Here is a 19,160-nt window from a genome sequence, read left to right on the forward strand (position 1 = left end):
CTGCATCATCAATTTCTTCCTCCTGCATCATCAATTTCTTCCTCCTGCATCATCAATTTCTTCCTCCTGCATCATCAATTTCTTCCTCCTGCATCATTAATTTCTTCCTCCTGCATCATCAATTTCTTCCTCCTGCATCATCAATTTCTTCCTCCTGCATCATCAATTTCTTCCTCCTGCATCATCAATTTCTTCCTCCTGCATCATTAATTTCTTTCTCCTGCATCATCAATTTCTTCCTCCTGCATCATCAATTTCTTCCTCCTGCATCATCAATTTCTTCCTCCTGCATCATCAATTTCTTCCTCCTGCATCATCAATTTCTTCCTCCTGCATCATCAATTTCTTCCTCCTGCATCATCAATTTCTTCCTCCTGCATCATCAATTTCTTCCTCCTGCATCATTAATTTCTTTCTCCTGCATCATCAATTTCTTCCTCCTGCATCATCAATTTCTTCCTCCTGCATCATCAATTTCTTCCTCCTGCATCAACAATTTCTTCCTCCTGCATCATCAATTTCTTCCTCCTGCATCATTAATTTCTTCCTCCCGCACCACCAATTTCTTCCTCCTTCACCATTAACTTCTTCCTCCTGCATCATCAATTGCTTCCTCCTGCATCATCAATTTCTTCCTGCTGCATCATTAATTTCTTCCTCCTGCATCATTAATTTCTTCCTCCTGCATCATCAATTTCTTCCTCCTGCATCATCAATTTCTTCCTCCTGCATCATCAATTTCTTCCTCCTGCATCATCAATTTCTTCCTCCTGCATCATTAATTTCTTCCTCCTGCATCATCAATTTCTTCCTCCTGCATCATCAATTTCTTCCTCCTGCATCATCAATTTCTTCCTCCTGCATCATCAATTTCTTCCTCCTGCATCATTAATTTCTTCCTCCTGCATCATTAATTTCTTCCTCCCGCACCACCAATTTCTTCCTCCTTCACCATTAACTTCTTCCTTCTCGTATAAGAATTCACAAGTTTAAGAATACACGAACTTTTACCCTCTCAACACTGTGTTTATTGATAACAACAACAAGTAGCACAAAATATTCACAGTTGCAGAAAGCAAAATAATTGTCAACATTTTTAAAGTTTTATTTTCATAAACAGCATTAACTCTCCAACCAATTGCTGACCATAGGAAGTTACTTCAATTACGTACAGTAACAATGGTTGTTGGAAATAATATTGAAATAACCATAAATTTCATACAACGTCAAAGAAGAAAGATTTTGAAAGCAATTCTATAGCAAAGTGATGAAATTATCACTGCAGAGATTTTGGCATTAATAAAAGTTTGTATTATCTTGACAACAATAAGCTGCACTTCTGCGTCGATAATAACGCACAAAATACACAGGGCGAGGTTTATGTACTGGGCGTGTGAGAGGGGGTTTGTGGGGTTGATTTTATTTTTTTCGTGAAGTTTTGAAGGTGGCAGAATATATTTTCCTCTGCCGATAGTTTGTATTCCATGAGTTGATTGCATGGAATGTTTCCAACATCATATTTACAAGTGAACGGTCATCCAGCAACACGATAAGTTAATATCCATCGATAAATACACTGATTTTATCCCCATTATGTGCCAACTTCATCATATTTCATCTCATATGATGGTACTTTGGACGCCACAAATGCAAAATGTTTCTCCAATTCGATAGAAAGCAAAATAAAGCGGGGAAGTCACTGGAAGCAAGGGGAATCATCGCATCATTGTAATGTCCAATATGATTCTACTCAAGTTGATGTCAAGCGTTCCAACACTCACACATGATAAGAGTGTCCATGTGTTGGATGACGTGTGACGTGGAAGACGAGTCCGATCAACTCATCACGTGACTCATACGGTCATAGTGACTCATACTATGGTACATAAAATGATAACTCATAAAATACAACCAAAAAGCGTTACTATGCATTCATAGAGACAAGGAAACATCAAAACAGAGTGCGTACACGAACCAAATTTCACGTATTTTTATTCTTTAGTTTCGGCGGCGCAGATCTGGCGTCAAAGATGTTGCTTTGTCATACTCGTGAGATTTTTGCAAATAAAAATGTCATTTGGTATATAAATTTTGTGTTTGCCATCACAAACTAAATAGGATTCTACACATGAAAGTACGCGTGACGTCAAAAACAAGAGTAGTTTTCGAAAATTCGATCTCGGGAAAAAGTATATTTTCCACAAACTGAATGCAAGGTTTATTTACAGAGCGGTTTCTGTTTCAACCACTTGTAAGTTTTCTCGGATGTCAACCACAACCACACTTTCCTGTTGCTCTTCCTGTGATTGACGTCTGAAAACGGCGCGTAGGCCATCCCGGACTCTATCATATAGCAGTTTCGGTGCGTTGGAGTAGATCAGAGGATTTAGAGAGCTGTTGATGGGAAGTAGGATAATTGCTGACACAGCGTACATCACTGGAGGCATGGGGACTCCACCGAAGTTTACAAATGCCATGATGGAAATTGGAACCCAGCAGAGAAAATCGGTAATTATCAGTCGAAGGATTTTCTTTTGCATTTCTGCCAAAACAAACAGCATTGATGGAAAAATATGTCTGCAAATACGAATGTGCTTACCTTTGTTTTGTGTTGCAGCCCTTCCATCTCTTGGTCTCTCGTTCACTTGCCTGGCACTGGCGGTTGACTTCTTGTAAATCCAAAAATACGTAATTGCCACAAACATGAAGGCCAGAAAGTTAAGAGTAATGATGGCAATTGAATATCCCCATGCCTTGTCGTTGGTTGTTACATACAGTTTGCTGATGCAAACACTGCTGCTGCTGTAATATCTACTCACAAACAATTTTGTAGCGATAAAACTTCGTACTAAGAAAAAAAGATGAAGAAAAACAAACCCCAAATATCCGGAAATATCAAATAGGTCAGTGTAATTGTAATCCTCAAGAATATCCATGAAATCCATCCAGGTATTAGCATCATGTACTCGCATGAGGGCAGTGTTGAGTACTTGGGAATCGTTGCTTGCGAAGTTGTGTTGGAAAGTTACAAATCGATCCATGAAGTTATTCATGCCTGTATACGCAGCGCTAATGTCATTCAAAACTGGTTTCACCACCAACATTAACGACAATTTCTTACTAGAATAGTCGACTGCAACATTGTCAAAAAACGGATTCTCATTCATCCAAGCTTTGGTTTCGAACAAATGTTGAAGTTGAGTTGTGAGTGGAATGAAAGCAATTGTAAACGATAATGCCCAGGTGAGGATAATGGAAAGGATGACTGTTTTCAATTCCGGTTTCAAGGATGCATCGAATGGCTGAAACACAAGAGAAACACATGTTTTCATTTAAATGAATAAGTTAGCAAGCTCGGCAGTCCTTGCAAATAGAGGGACGGGGAATGTAGTTTAAATCCCGTCGGAATTGTTCCCTCTTTCTCTACCCTGCAGTTCCCAAATTGGGCAAAACTGCGTCATTTCAACAATGCTGGGGCATCCGGTTTAACGAAGTTGGCAACAGCTGACTTAACCAAATACAGTTGTTTCACTTACGTTTTTCACAGCATACAGTCGGAATATGGTCAGCAGAACCATTGTAAACACTGATGTTTCGCTTGAAAGCAAAACCAATATCCCCATTGTGGTGCAACTTCCGCTTGATCTCCAAATGAGGTCTTTGGCACAATAATTTCCGGAGTATTTGACACCAGCGGCGCCCAGCATGATCAGATAAACTCCTATAAGTAGATCGGAAACGGATAGATTCAAAATGAGCAGATGGTTTGTGCGAAATGCAGCAGATTGTGATTCTGTCATCGCCAACGTCTTGCTTTCCATCACCATGACAACCTCAAAGACAAATTTTTGTTTTTTACACACATCATCTTATTGTACAACGAGGCCAGAAAAGCCTGGTTAAATTTACCAAATTTCCGGCAATGGCGAGCATCCCCAATATCCACACAATGGCTCGTAGAAATGGGTTTGCAATCAACTCGTATCGTGATGAAAATATGTTTTCGTTGATTACTTTTGTATTAGTTGGGCACTCGTCTGACCAATCAGAGCAGTCGCCGACTCCATTGAACTTCTGTGAAATTAAGAAAACTTCGTAAATTGAAGAAAACTTTTTAATTCGGTATAAAAATCATGTTGCGAAATTACTGTTTGATGTTTAATTGGTGAGCAGACTTACAACAAACTTTCCGTAAGCTTAACGGGTGGCAAAAAGATTAGAAAAAATCAAAGTAATTAAAATTATGTTAAATTATTAACATGTGTTAACCTTCTCCTTCTTAACGAACAATGGATCTTTGTTTTCGCAATAAAATCTTCCGTCATTTGTGCAGTTTGTTTCGTCACTTTGATCATCGCAGTTAATTGTGAGGTCACAAACATTCGATTCGTTGACAGAAATCTAATGTTTACGAAACGTTTTTTTGTTTCTGTCATAGCGACACAAATGATATGGAATTGTGAAAGTTATTAGCAAAGCATGTATTTTACTGACGTTGTTGACATCCTTGTGAATAAATAATGGGCATTGTGGGCAACAATAATATAATTAATATTGAAAAATAAGTAATACACAAATCCCTTCAGCTCTAATTAACAATGGAATTTAGTTGTTATTAAAATACTAGAACAGCCGTTATAAACTACAAATATTGTCAGCAACGGATATTTTTACTAAAGTTCCGTCCAACGCGGGACAGTAGAATCTTCCTTCCTTTGTGCAGTTTTCTTCTGGATATTCGTCACTTTTATCCTTGCAATCGATGAAACCGTCGCATACTTTGGACGCAGGGATATTAAGAAGTCCGTCTTTTGAGTCGCAGTGTTTCCTATGTTTGCAAATTTGAGGATCTTCATCGTGGGCGAATATTCGACGAGTGTCACGATTGCGGATCCGATCACCGCAATCCCGCCTCCCATCGCACAGTAGTTTGTTGTCGAACCGCAACCACCCAAACCACCAATCCTGTATAAAACACATCACGTGGTTCCTGGTTTGTTTTTGTGCGAACAATTTGTTGCTCATGCTGGAAGGAATATTTTGTTATTATTTTAAACGAATCTTTTTATTAGTATTGTAAGGCTAGTCAGGATTTCGTGGTTGTTGCATGAGGTTTCGTTAACAAAACGCCAACTGCTGCTCTGCTTCTGTTAATACTTCGTGCTGGAAATTAAGTACATTCTACTGCCTGCTGGACGTCTGTGTTTGATTTTATTGTTTTCACTTGTTGTATGTTTGTTGTTTTTAGAATACCGATGATGTTCTAAGTACGAAATATATGTTTTCTCACAATTACGTGCCTTGGATGATTGCGCAAAAGTCTAGGTCAGTGTTTCTCAAACTTTTTTCTGTACCACCTTATTTAACAACGCCCAACCGACCAGACAAAAAACACAACGAATTTTTTTGTTGCTTGTAAATTATTGCGATGGGTGAGGTTAGTGCAATGACACCAATTTCTCAATATCAGGTTTCATGTCGGACAAAAACAATCGTAAGTCTCCTCAATTGTCGATATCAAGACGATTTCTTTTTCCATCTAAAAGAGAGGAAAATGCGCTGAACGCACGTTCCACCAAGTAGGAACTAAGATAATTACGGAAAGGTGCTCACGTACCACCCGAAATGCGGTCGCATACCAATAGTGGTAAACGTAGCACCGGTTGGGAAACACAGACTTACGCTATTAGAGAAAATTTGCCATGTCGCCAAGCGCCTCCCAATCGCCCATTCAGTCTCCAGCGCCCCCCCGTACGTTTGCAAACGCCCCCAGGGGGCGCTGCCGCCCACTTTGGGAACCACTGGTCTAGGTCATTCCTAGAGATCACGTTTCCAACCTCAGATATTTTCTTTACCCCAAACTTCAAGGCTTTACTAGAACATCCTCTGTTTTGAGTTTTGGCCACATTTTACATTACTTTGGGCATCTAAGCTGTTTTGTGCCAACATAGCATCTTCTGTTAAACTCTGTACTTGGAGATCTACCGACTGATTTACGACCTATATAAAATAACTTTCATCTGTTTTTGACTCATTTTTATTGTAAGCCGCGAAAATTATGCGGGTAAAAATTTGACCACCACAGACCCAAAAGTGTTGTGCATTGAATCATTTGACTAATACACCGAAATATTTGTACTTTTCATTTAGAATTGATGAGAAATGTGTTATCGGGTAACTCACATATTTTAATTCACATTGGCGCGGCACAAATTAAATCTACAATATAAGAAGCGAATAAAGATGCTACAAAGTGCAAGTCTCACTAGGATATTTATACAACAATATCGCTGTGAGTCTCACCGTAGCTGCACTGATGAGACTTATTAGGTCGAAACAGAGGCTATCTGCCTGCAGCTCACCTTGTTCCTTGGGGCGTGCTCAAATTGGTGTGGCCCACATCAATATGTGTTAAATTGGTGGCGTAAATTAACATCATAGGCCAAAACTTTTCTGATTGGCAAATAAAGTTAGATATGGATCCAAATTGTTGCAGAATGCGAGACAAAGCCTCTGGTGGGATGTGACCACATGCAGCGTTCTTGGTTCACTGTGTAACCTAGCAACCTTATGTATCACAACTTGGTTTGCGCCAGTACTCGACAATTTTAAATTTTTGTTCAATGTTTTGGATCTTTTATATCATATAAAGCTGGTCTTTCACGGACAAGTTCAATCATTGTTTCGTTACTTCATTCCATTTGGGCCTACTAAGTATACTAACCATTTGAGTATGCGTAAATATTACAAGAACCCACTTTATTAAATGAGGGTATATTTTCACAGCAACAAAATCGCATGCGTACGTGCGTAAAAATCAAACATGTTTGATGGCCTTGCGTTAACGCATGGTTCGCAAGTTTCGGACGTCACGCATTCTGTGAAAAGATGCCGTCGGAAGGCGACAGTCCGAATTTTTACGCGCGTATGCGCTTACGGACGAAAACCGACCGAAACGGATCCTGTGTACAGCCACATTTAACTCAAAGCGAAAGAACGTAAAAGAGAAGACAACATATCCGCTGCGTTACACTTCGCCAAAATACACTGCATTGACGGAGGTCTTGTAAACAACCTAGTCTTTATTATTTTATATAAACTGACTTCCGAAAATACAATAAGTTATGTATTCTCACTTACCCAATAACACTCCCACCTCCCCTGCATGTAGTTGGTTGTTGTTGTTGTTGAGCAGTCGTTCTTCACTTCCTCACCAACACTGAAAATATGTGAATGTTTCGTGTTTATTTTATAATTAAATATTCTGGCTGTATACAACTATGCATGGACTGCTAATGTTGGTGCCGTGCGCGTTATTACTTCACGCAGTTCTCGTAAGTGTTCCGGAATGCGTTAGTTTTGCTACAGGTGTAAGTTGCATGCATTGCAGCTTTCTGATCTTTGCACCCGGCAACAGTTATGGGTTTAACTTTTTTGAGTGATGTAAAACCTTTACTTTGGATAATGGCGGAAGAGATTTAACGGAGGCAAAATTTCATCATTGTGCGAACAACGAATAATCTCTGCAATTAGAATTTTCTTGTAGCAGAAGCAGTGAACTTGTAACTTTTCCAATTGTCTTTTTCAATTAATTTTGTTTCGAAACTTTCCGGTTGAATCCATTTATTCATCTGTGTTAAAGGTAATCGCTCAAAAAGACGTTGGTCATCATAGTGAGTACAGGCAGCGTTCGAAAAATTTTAAGAGTGACTAAGTCAACATGACCTCAATTTCCTTATCCAGGAATTGTATTTACGTGACTCTCTGCCCAAATTGTGCCTGCATTCTTAATCCTGCAACTCCTTGGCCCCATGCCTGACTCGGTGACATATTTAATTTTGATACCAACGGTAAGCGTGATAAAATGCCTTATGACTAACAAGCCTCACAAGTGACGCCGGGAATTCCCGACATGTGGATAAAACGTAATTTATCGTGGCTGTTGTTGACTCCTTGACAAGCATTGCGTATTGGTTGCGCAACACCAAGTTCCCCAAGATTAAACAAATTTTTCTTCACTTACTAATGAAACTTGCCACACTCGATTTTCCCAGATTGACAAAAACATTCGTCACTTTTATCGGGGCAATCAATGACGTTATCACAAACACTTGACCTTGAGATGATCATGGCGTCATTTGTACATTTGAAACACAATCGTTCGTTTAGGGATGAAGAAGTACGAATATCTCTGCAATAACAAATTTGTTTATCGATGCAATTTTTACCACAAGCAAGCAGTTAACGCCGTTCTTTTTACTATTTATAATCATTAACATAAATAGCACATCTCATTTGACTAAAACTATATTCAACTTTGCAAGCGTTTCAGTTTTTTTTTTTTTTTTTTTCGCTGCAATAGGAAGATTGACGCTCTCAGACACACCTATCCAATGGCGTTGAAAAGAAAATTTGATTTATAGTAAGAACAGGAGCACACAGGGAGAGGGGAGTCTGGGCAGCGCTGGCAAGTACGCATATGCAAAACACAATCAAAAATGAAATACCTGGCGTCTCCATTCTCCGTGGTGTAACACAAATCAGATTTATCATCACAATCGGCAATGCCGTCCCATAGAAACATTTGCGGAAGATTGCAATTCCTGCCATTACGAACACATTTGAATCCATGTCCATTATTCCAGTGTTGGAAAGTTGGGCAGTCATTGCAAGGATCGCCATCACAAACAGTCGAACGTTTCCAACAAACTGAATTTGGACACTGGAAGTGGGAGGGGCAGAGGTACTCACATGGGGAATTCCCCAGACAATGAGCAAGCTTGTCGCAGATTTCATTTTTTGAGTTGCAGGAAATGTTGGTTTGATCCATTGTGTTGTAACAGACTCCATTGTAGTCGAAACAATTACAACGTCGCTTTGAACTAATCAAAAATTAATTTATATTTTGCATCAACGAATTAAAGGTCTTTTTAAAACTACCCAAAATACCCTTTATTGTCATTGCTGCACTGCTGAGGGAAATTCCTATTACAACCGCATTCATCACTCATATCAGGGCAATCTATGACGTCATCACAAAAACTTGACCTTGGGATGATCATGGGGTCATTTGTACATTGGAAACATAATCGTTCGTTCAGGTTTGAAGAAGTACGAATATCTCTGCAATAACACTTTTGTTTATTGATGCAATATTTTGCCACAAGCAAGAAGTTAACGCCGTTTTTCTTTAACATTTATAACCATTCAGAAAAACAACAAAGCTCCTTTGACTAAAACTATATTCATCTTTGAAAGCGTTTCATTCTTCTGTTTTCACAACAATAGGAAGAGTGACGCCGAATAATAGTAAGAACAGGAGCACAGAGGGAGAGGGGAGTCTGGGTCAGTGCTGGCAAGAACGCATACGCAAAACACAATCAAAAATGAAATACCTGGCATCTCCATTCTCCGAGGTGTAACACACATCAGATTTATCATCACAATCGGCAATGTAGTCCCATAGAAACATTTGCGGAAGATTGCAATTCCTGCCATTACGAACACATTTGAATCCATGTCCATTATTCCAGTGTTGGAAAGCTGGACAGTCATTGCAAGGATCGCCATCACAAACAGTCGAACGTTTCCAACAAGCTGAATTCGGACACTGGAAGTGTGTGGGGCAGCTGAGGTCACACGGCGTTTTTCCAACACATTGGATTATTCCTTTGCAAAACTCCTTCACTCTTAGGGCGCATACTTTGTTTAAATTGCGATAGTCATTCTTTTTATCGCAACTGTAACAAAAGTAATGTATTAGGTCACATATCAATAGTTTCGCGAGATAATGTTTAAACATGAAAAGTCGTCATGGCTGATAATCTGTAAATGTTGTTGGTTTGGTTTTAAATAAACCAGATTAATGCTAAACTATCCATGCATGAGTGGGTATGCAGAGGTTGGAAGTTGATGTGTGAATAACAATACACAACTTACAACCTAAAACTTTAAAAAACAAAAGGTTGTTGTAGCGCAAAGGAACTTGCTATCACCTATTTGACCTTTTCCAAGCTTTCACGTTTACATTCTTTTACGTCATTTTTCTCACCTCCATTATTTCACCATTCACCCGCTTGATTTAATGTTTTTGTTGATTTAGATTTTAATTCATATTATCGTCCAAAACGCACCATTGACCGCACGTTGATTTCGTATCGCAGCGCTAGCACCAGTTGGGTGTTTCCAAAAGAGTGCCTTTCTTTGATGGCTTTTAGCACGGGATTTGTATTTTGGTATTTTGAAGTTGTACGGACAAGGTTTTATACAAGAAAGCGGTAAACCGTCGTACGAGAACAGGCTTGTGGTTAACGCAGCGTCCTAAGGAACTAGTGAAGCGTTGTTTTAAGAAGCGTAACAGCAATATACGAAAGTTTGGTATTTATAAGCCCTTGACCAACAAACTTGTACTCAATGCAGCCAACTCGTCACTCCATTGTAACCACAGTGAGTGTTTATGACGTTATAAGAAGTGGATAGCAACGGGGTTAACTGAAAGCACTCTTGCGTTATAGGCGTCACAAGACGTCATGAGTATTTAGTTTAGAAGGAGGTTACATTAAGCTTTCAGATATTTGTGAATATGTATTTACCATAGTATCTGTTTATACAGCACAAGCCGTCGACTTCTGGCACGAACTTCACGACTGTCAAGGGGAGAAGTTATGAGAGTATATGAATTTGCGAAAAGAGCTGTCGGTGGTTTTGCACGGCAAAAAGGAAACTTGGCTTAGTTATTCCAACACGTACTTTATGGCAAGTTTGCTAATTTAGGTTACAGTGTTGCTATATTTAATAAACTAATTATCAAGACTATTTCAAAAAAACATTGAGGGACACTTGAGGAATTTTTCGGAAAGTATTTGACACCATTTTCCAAAGAGGACGAACTTACGAATCCAAAATCCATTTGCACCAAATGTAGAAGAACAAACGCATGCAGAATTGGTGAAGATCTGGATTCTTTCACATTCATTTATGGACTAAGGCCGGGTCCACACTCACGCCTTGCGCCGGCGGATTCTTTGTTTGTTTCATTATACGCCGCCATGCAGGCGTACGCTCGGGACATTAAAGTCCATAAATGCTCACGTAAATATGTAGCGTAAAATTACGTTACACCGGTCAATTACAAATACATTCATTCCAACAGTGTGAGGTAAACTGGATAAGAAACAATTAGTCATCGCCTGTTGCTACGTCAGAATAATAACATTGAAGTCGAGTACCTGAAAAGCCCGGGAGACTTTCACCTTTGGGTTGTTTACATTTTAAAAGGAGTTTGCAGATTTCGTGACCAACAACGAATATGAACGCGCATGTGTAGCCTAGGGCGCCTTCAGTGTTCCTTTATGTTAAATGTGTTTTTGTTGCAATGAACTTTTTTCCGAGTGGTCATTTCGCAATCTTCAATTGTATAGCAATAATACAAGAAACAACATATCTCAACATGTGGGTTCTTGAAACTACTTGGGTGTTTATCGCTCGTCCATTACTTCTTGGACAACTTAGCTAACACGAATGTGGGGACATATTTAAGTGCTATCACCTCATGTAAGGACTGGTGCGGTTTTCAGGATAAGTGGGAAAGTTGACCGGTTTCTCATCACTTACGTCCCAGCAATCGTTGTCACCATCACAAAACCACGAAGGCGGCACCTCCCTCCCATTATCACAAGCGAAATCTGCACAAAACACATGAACGTAAACCGATTTGAAATCATCCGTCAACATTTATAAACACAAGTAAATGATATTTAAAATTTAAATTTAGCGAAAAACTAAAAAAAACTCTATCTTAGAACCCGAGGGCTTTTCCTGCTCTTCACCTAATAATCGCAAACATGGTTGTTTGTGATTAACTCGTGTTTGTCTGTAATAACCAACCTACCTATGGGACATCCCCAGTACAAAGTGGAATAACAACAAATATCGTCTGCAACCTCTGTTCGTTGTTGCGTGAATGAAACGTGAGAAATCTTTAAATTGTTTTTTGATGTAAATTAATCAAATATTCAGTTCTTCCCGCACGAACCGATAACAAATGCCTCAAGGATCAGTGGAAATTCCTAGTTTAAAGCTGATGGATTTTGCCCTCGTTCATCAGACCCGGAGCGCACGGTTGTTTTCCTAAACTACGAGGCCATTTATGCTTCATGATTATTGTTCGTGTGCGAATAGAAATTCTCGTGCAAATCTTGTTTGATTTTACTGGTAGAGATCAGTGCCGCAGTCCAAAGCTGCAGGATTTTAAGTTTTTTCACCGGAACCTTCTTTTGATTGATTGAACGAGATTACCATTGGGTCACCCCTAAACAGTAGCTGAATAAAAACTTAAATAACAACAAAATGCATACTTGAATCCTGAGCTGAAGTGAGTGAGATCAGGATTCCAGCAACAACCACCTTTAACCAATACCTGACAAAACACAAAGAGTTTCTATCTTACATTGTCATGTTCCTATATTTTCTTTGGTCTCACAAACCTTGCTCCCATGTTTAGTCTGAAGTCAACAAGACGGATCCCGCCCTGTCTCAAATCCTCCCTCTGGTCAAGCAACGACTTCTGCAAAACAAAATGTTTTAATTTTTGTAATTTATCACAAAGTAAGCTTTCTCTATATCAAGCATCTCTCAAAGCAGTGATGCCCAACCTTTTTGTGGTTACGTACCACTTGGAGGTAAAACAATTTCGACGCATGCCACGTTGTTAAGCGTTATACAAAGTAACCTAGGAGATGAAATAACCAACATTTTGAGATCACTTACGTTTTTTTTTTAATTTGAACTTCATCCGAAAAGTATGGAAAGGTGTTCGCGTTCCACCTAAAATGCCGTCGCGTACCGCTAGTGGTACACGTACCACCGGTTAGGAAACACTGCGTTAAAGAAATATTTTATCTCAATAAAATAATTAATAAGGTATCTAACATTTCATTTTACTCTCGTACCTGCTCGAAGTTTGAAGACTTTTTTAGCAAAAAAAAACAATAAAATATTCTAACCCTACATCAAAAATATTTGTCAATCCCACGAATGTTTTTCGGAAAGATTTAAAACCACTTTTTCTACGTAAGCAGTCTTCCAAATTTAAGGTTTGGATGCGATTTCCAAAATCTCGGCAGCAACCCAATATAGGCAGACATTTTCATACAAATGACATGTTTTTTTACCACCTGACATTTATAACTAGCATTTCCCAATCAATTTTCTTGCCCACGTCTGGTTAACATCCTGGCAAATTAAGATGTCGTTGTGTCAAATGAACAATTAGGCTAGATTCATTAAAAATGGTCAATCATTGCTAACGTTGAAAAGGTTTTCCTCATCATTTGTCAATTGAAGGATTTTTTTATGTTTGAAATACGAATATCTTAATCTGAAGCCCACCTCGCTCGTATGCCAGAGTGTTGTAATATTGATACATTGAGACGCACGCTTCGAACACTGCTAAAACAACAACTCTAAAAAACACAATAATTTAAAAGGGAACGTTTCCGATTGAAATCAGCTGGTCAACTGGAAAATTAAACGAGTCGACATTGGAAACGTTCTGTTTCAATTATTAACTTTCCATCCTAATAAATTGGTGTCGGTGATTGAAAGACCATGTTCAGTAAAGGGCGGGATTCGAGCAAAATTAAGGAATCAAAGACAAGCAATGATAATGATGCGTGCCATGTTTGACACTAAAAGTTATCTGTGAGTTGGTGATGTTTAAAACGTAGCCAGTTGGGAGCGGACAACTTAGGCCGGGTTCACACTCCCGTTTTGCGCCTGCGGATTCTTTGTTTGTTTCATTATACGCCGGCGTGCAGGCGTACGCTCAGGACATTGAAACAAACAAAGAATCCGCCGGCGCAAAGCGTAAGTGTGGACCCGCCCTTAGACATAAGGATTAAGTGGTAATTTCTGTGGTCTCACTCATTACCAAACTTTTTGAATATTCTTTGCTTGTTTGTGACGATTAATCGTGTGTTTGGTAGAAATCACGCATTGAATAATTAAGAGTAAATAAAGGATCAGATGTCGGTGAATGTAAAGTAATGGTGTTGACTTCTTCCCTTCGACAAGGATACATTATAATGTGTCTGTGTCTTGTCAGTATTATTTCAGTGAAGCTGTGTAGCGACACCTGGCGGTCTCTTGGCTGGAAATGCGCCGACCACAAAGACTAATCAGAGCTAATAGTTGCAAGTCTGCACCCCAACACCAAGTTTTCATTGCAAAAATTTTACACGTAAAACATATATTATACATGATGTATAAACATTTATATTGGAAAATGATACAATATACAGGTCGCAGATGCCAAGGGATAATGCGATATTCAGAGGTTATGACTATGAAAGCAGTGGCACACGTTGATACGAAATTACGGAGATAACAAGTAATGACTCCAGAAAGCAAGACTGACCTTCAAGGAAAATTTTTTATAAGCCACAATCCATACAACAATTGAATATCAGGTTACTGGAGACATCCTGTGAGCAGGCAAAGATGTTAAGTGAGTGGAAGAGAAACAGATCTGGTAAAACACATACAATCTCATACCCCTGTGTCTAACAGTGGAAGGATTATTTAGCACACATCATGACAAACCCAACATCACACAAAAATCCAGCATTGGCGATTTGTGTTGGTGTAGCGTTGATATTGACTGAAGGCCAGCATGGGTCAAATGTGGAAATTCTTGTTTTCTTATTACTCATATGAGGGTTGACAGAGTAGTTGCATGGTTACAAAGATCTCTCTGTGGAAGCAAGTTGGGTGTTAAATAATTAAGTGGTAAGTTATGTGTTTACATGCTGGTGCAAAACAAATACATGCAAAGGTTTTTGCACAAAATAAACTTACAGCTTGTTCCTCTGAAGGATCGGGAGATTCGTGAAAGATCTGTTGTAAGTTTGATGCAGTTTCATGCTCCTCATTTGTCATTCGTACGTAATAAGATTCTGCTTCTTGCAGCATTCTGTAAACACATTGAAATAATAACAGGTATCAATAAACTTATTTATGTTATTATTACTACATATAACCATTAATAACCAATAGATGACCACTGAAATAAATCAAGTAACATTCCCACAAGGGAAAGTCCCTCAAACATTTGTGAAATTACATACATATAATATGCGCAAAAGAGCCATAATGATCAAGTGCACTGATGAGACTGCACTGATGAGACCTTACAGGTCGAAACAGTGCGTGTATACACCCTGTCTGCAGCTCTCATACATACATATACATATACCGGCAATGTGGAAAATAATTTCTATGTTCTGACTCATGATCTCCATAATTCCAATATATCAAAACTTCCTCACATGGGAAACATTGAACTCGATCGAGATTTCCAAGATAGAAGAATCCAGATTTTGCCAAATCTTTTGTACTCACAGTTGGTGTTTCAGAAGGCCAGTGCTCATATGTGTGACTAAAAATATATTTTTGTAAGGAAAAGTCCATTTTACAAATGCAATGTGGGCCTCATTGATACAAAAATACCGACCAATCTGCAAGTTTTACAAATAAAATATGGTATTGTGGTGAAAGCTAACCATAACCCGTGAACCAATAAAGCATTGTTGTAACTCACCAGCACTGGCAACAAACGTGTGTTACAACATTAAAATTCATTTATAGCAGTTGTGCAATATTTATAAGTTGCAACATTTTTATTGCCTAACACATGCAAGTACTAAATCTGAAAGATTGCATTAACTATGCTGAGTAATATTCTTTACAAACTATCGGCATTTAAACAACCTATCACTATGAAATTATAACTTTAAACTCACTTTCTTTCAGATTCTTTACGTAGATCCAAGTTCCTCAGAAAGTTTTCATGATAAGAAAATGGGATGGTGGCAAACTCCACAATCTACAGCATTATTGCACAATGATCTTAACCACAAACATCCAACATATTTCATCACAACTTACCGGTATCTGTGAACCTGTAGCAGCAGAAACCGGTCTTGCAGTTTGGTTCGGTGTATGACTGTTGCTGTGTGCTGTGAAGTAAGATTAAGATTTCACTAAATCAATGCTTCTCAAACTGTGCTACACAGAGGGATTGAACAAGACAAAATAATAGAATATGCAGAAATGTCTTTGATCGTATTCGTGATGGCAAACAGTGTTGTATGAAGTTTAGTCAACTTGTACATGTACGAGCATGTTTAAGTAGGGACCCTGCAGACTCTTGAGTCGATGTACGCAGAACCTTTACATTATCTGCGATACTCTGAACACAGTAGAAATTTTACTGAAATAGAATGGGTAATTTAAAGAAATCATACCTGTTGTCGTGAAGGAGTAGTCGGAGACATGAATCTACTAAATCCTCCAGAACCTGAAAGTTTAAATAATGTTTTGCTTTCACAAAAAAAACATATTTAGCAAAAGATATTGACTATTTTTCTACATTTTTCTTTAGGTCAGTATTTGCATCACAAACAGAATATTGATCATACAATACAATGCACATAAAGGCACTTTTGTCACGTTAAGCAATCCATTTGCTGGACAATTTTGCATTTACCAATAGGTTCGTTCCCACTGTCTGCTTCCTACATGAACAAACAATCTATTCTGTCTTCTGTGCCACGGTTGTGATGTCACATCATCTCCAAACACCCATTTCTCCACACAGAGTCCACAACTAAATAAAGAATTTTTTTGTATATAATATAATCTTTGCACTGTCTATCCAGTCACCAACCTAAAACATTTCACTCTGTCCTTATATCCAGTGTAAAAAAATCCAGAAGATGCCAAATAACGGGGATTCGCAGGAAGTTCTTGTGGAAATTTGAAAGTCTGCAAGATTCCTTCATAACATCGCCCGGGGTAAACATAAACACTTCTCAGGCCTGAGGGGTCTCTTGCTCTTTAATAAAACAACACAAATGTATCAAGAAACTGTTGACTGTTGACATAAATAGTTGTCTTATAAACAGTGTTTCTTTACAAAACTTTCACAAAGTTTTCAAATAAAACTTTACTACCTGTCATAAACACTTCCGTCCGTTACAACCATCTGTAACAAAAAGATAAAAAATATTTGTAAAGATATTCCTTTGAAGAAGATCCTCTACATCAATTAAAGTATCAATGGATTTTCCCAATATTTCCACATCATTTGCAGCTTTTTGTTTTCGGTAATGATTCCAGCAATGCCCATTCCTTAAATACCCGCTCATAGTTACCATGGATTTTGTAAATTCCAAATATGCGCTCAGCAAGTTTTGCTCGGACACGAAGAAGATTGGACAGAGCAGTCTGTGGAGTTGATTTGCATAACATTTGAGTTGATCAAATCTTAACAAACATTTTGAAATATCATTCTAAAATAATACCGTTATTTTCTAGCATTTTGTCTAAAACTTAAAATTCTTATTTGGTAGAAAAACAGGTCAATATTATCTACAGAATGGTCAAGTATTCTTCTTCTCAAATTTTTTTGGTTGAATTTCTCATTGTCAAAACAGAGCAAATGTTATGACAGTCAAACTATTAATACATGAGAAAAACTGGGGATTCTTATATCTTTAAATGCTTTGTTACATTTCCTATCATAATTGAATTTACAACATACAAGTGCTAAACAAACCCAAATGAATGATTATTACCTTATATCTGGTTGTTTTACACGAAGTGGCGTGTTCACTTTCCTCAGCCATGAATCAGACTTTGCCTGGTAGTCAGTTGCCATGACAACTTCTTTACATTCCTCCGCCTTTACCATGAAATGTTTCACAATTTCATCAGTGCCAAGCTTTTTGTGAGCGGCCAAGCGATGAAGAAATGACTCAAGCCCAGTACGACGTCACTCAAGAAACTCAACATTTAAGGTGTCACACAATAAAGTTAACACGTTTCTCTGGTAGGTGTGGCACAAAAACTGATGAATAAATTGCGAGAAGATAGTTATGTAACAATTCAAATTCCCTGTATCTTTACCATAACAGAACTGCCTGACTCTTGGGGAGAAGTCTCAATCAAATAAACAACAAATGTGTCCTGCGTCTTAGTGATCTGGGTTCGTTTCTAAGGGTCACTTACAGTTATTTTAAGGTTACTCAGCACCGTTGGAGAACTTGCAACAATTTTGTCCCCACCAGGATTTGAGATTGTAACTCCTTCTTCTTCGAAAATATCATTGTCCACTGAACTGCTCATGTTGTATCAGACTGATAGCAAACAAGCAATATATCGTTTATATTTGCTAAATGTACATCACCCTATGCTAGAAAAGACAGAGACATCATAGAAATCCTTTTAAAGCATTTATGACTCGTCACCTGAGCCTAGAACACAATACCATGGATCAGAGACGCATATTAATATGACCACGGAGAATTTTGACCAGAGGGATGCTAGTTAACAAAAATAATTTTTTTAGCCACGGAGAATTTTGGGCAATTTTCAAGCGGTTTCTGCTCATATGCTTAACACCAGAAATACATGCCTGCATCCTGTAGCGCATCTCCTCCAAACCCGAACCAGGGAATATATCAAGATAATAATCATTTGGTACCAAACGTTTGCAATTCTTACACAAATCACCCGGAGGATTTGTTTGATGTTTTGTCTTCTTATTTTAAAAAGTATTTTATATCCGGAAAGTCCCGAAAGCGGATTTGCCTCTGCTACATCCTACGACATTTAAAGCGTTTTCCGATTGACTTCGTTTTGTTTCGAATCGTTTTTGTTTCGAATCGCACAAAAATACACTTTATCATAACAATATGACAAAAATGCGTGGTTGGAAACTTAAATGATTGCTGAGGCCCTCGGGATCACGTGAATTTTCCTTGATTTTTTAATTTGAATTGTTGAAATGTTTATTCCGGAATTTGCTCGTTCTTTAAATACATTCTCCAACAAGACATTAGTGATACTGCCAGTGAACTTGATTTCACAAACAATCGGCTAAATGCAATCACCATCGCGGAATTGTCCAATGACAACCAGCCTCAAGCTGCCACTTGTCCACAGACAACCATATAGCTTCAAGCCCCTGTGTTGGACAAACAAACCGATCTGCATATGTTATTTTTATGCGGTCGCAGTCACTCAATTGCGCAACTCTGTTCCAGCACTGCGAAGTATAGCTTCGATGGTATGGGGGCGTGCAAATATTGCCCAAGAGA

The 19,160-nt window shown here is 38.4% G+C and overlaps 2 protein-coding genes across 9 annotated transcripts; both read right to left on the minus strand.

The window, feature by feature from the left end:
* Positions 1-1,126: 1,126 nt before the first annotated feature.
* On the minus strand, positions 1,127-15,639 carry LOC145912346 (uncharacterized). Its single transcript, XM_082999825.1, has 19 exons — positions 15,599-15,639; positions 15,287-15,436; positions 14,857-14,971; positions 12,486-12,565; positions 12,357-12,418; positions 11,549-11,684; positions 9,612-9,740; positions 8,950-9,123; positions 8,508-8,882; positions 8,024-8,191; positions 7,141-7,219; positions 4,675-4,965; positions 4,270-4,401; positions 3,910-4,074; positions 3,537-3,833; positions 3,122-3,302; positions 2,878-3,055; positions 2,600-2,811; positions 1,127-2,542 (listed from the first exon to the last, which is right to left on the minus strand). Exons 1-19 carry the CDS (start codon positions 15,637-15,639, stop codon positions 2,223-2,225), a joined length of 3,285 nt encoding a protein of 1,094 aa, XP_082855951.1. The 3' UTR covers positions 1,127-2,222.
* LOC145898500 (uncharacterized) lies at positions 14,205-18,130 on the minus strand. Of its 8 annotated transcripts, none has more exons than XM_082986991.1 (11): positions 17,637-18,128; positions 17,214-17,325; positions 17,013-17,044; positions 16,727-16,894; positions 16,547-16,666; positions 15,946-16,016; positions 15,801-15,883; positions 15,327-15,436; positions 14,857-14,971; positions 14,602-14,752; positions 14,205-14,527 (listed from the first exon to the last, which is right to left on the minus strand). In XM_082986991.1, the coding sequence occupies exons 1-7, from the start codon at positions 17,750-17,752 to the stop codon at positions 15,846-15,848; spliced, it is 657 nt and encodes a 218-aa protein (XP_082843117.1). In that variant the 5' UTR covers positions 17,753-18,128; the 3' UTR covers positions 14,205-14,527; positions 14,602-14,752; positions 14,857-14,971; positions 15,327-15,436; positions 15,801-15,845. The 8 variants fall into 8 exon arrangements, with proteins under 8 accessions (XP_082843117.1, XP_082843156.1, XP_082843140.1 ...); XM_082987030.1 differs by adding an exon at positions 16,305-16,357 and having other exon boundaries at positions 14,205-14,752; positions 15,946-16,249; positions 17,637-18,126; XM_082987014.1 differs by having other exon boundaries at positions 14,205-14,752; positions 17,214-17,286; positions 17,637-18,130.
* Positions 18,131-19,160: the final 1,030 nt, after the last annotated feature.

Source organism: Ascidia mentula, chromosome 1 (genome assembly GCF_947561715.1).
Source record: "Ascidia mentula chromosome 1, kaAscMent1.1, whole genome shotgun sequence".
Lineage (NCBI taxonomy): Eukaryota > Metazoa > Chordata > Ascidiacea > Phlebobranchia > Ascidiidae > Ascidia > Ascidia mentula.

Excerpts from the sequence above, each read along its gene's own strand:
- LOC145912346 (XM_082999825.1), bottom strand. The coding sequence starts at position 15,639 with ATGAATTTTAATGTTGTAACACACGTTTGTTGCCAGTGCTG. Across the intron at positions 8,192-8,507 it reads ACGGAGAATGGAGACGCCAG|AGATATTCGTACTTCTTCAT; the intron begins GTATTTCATTTT and ends TTGTTATTGCAG. Across the intron at positions 3,834-3,909 it reads TCGCCATTGCCGGAAATTTG|GTTGTCATGGTGATGGAAAG; the intron begins GTAAATTTAACC and ends TTTGTCTTTGAG.
- LOC145898500 (XM_082986991.1), bottom strand. The coding sequence starts at position 17,752 with ATGGTAAAGGCGGAGGAATGTAAAGAAGTTGTCATGGCAACTGACTAC. Across the intron at positions 16,895-17,012 it reads GACGGAAGTGTTTATGACAG|AGCAAGAGACCCCTCAGGCC; the intron begins GTAGTAAAGTTT and ends GTTTTATTAAAG. Across the intron at positions 16,017-16,546 it reads CAGTGGGAACGAACCTATTG|CACACAGCAACAGTCATACA; the intron begins GTAAATGCAAAA and ends CTTACTTCACAG.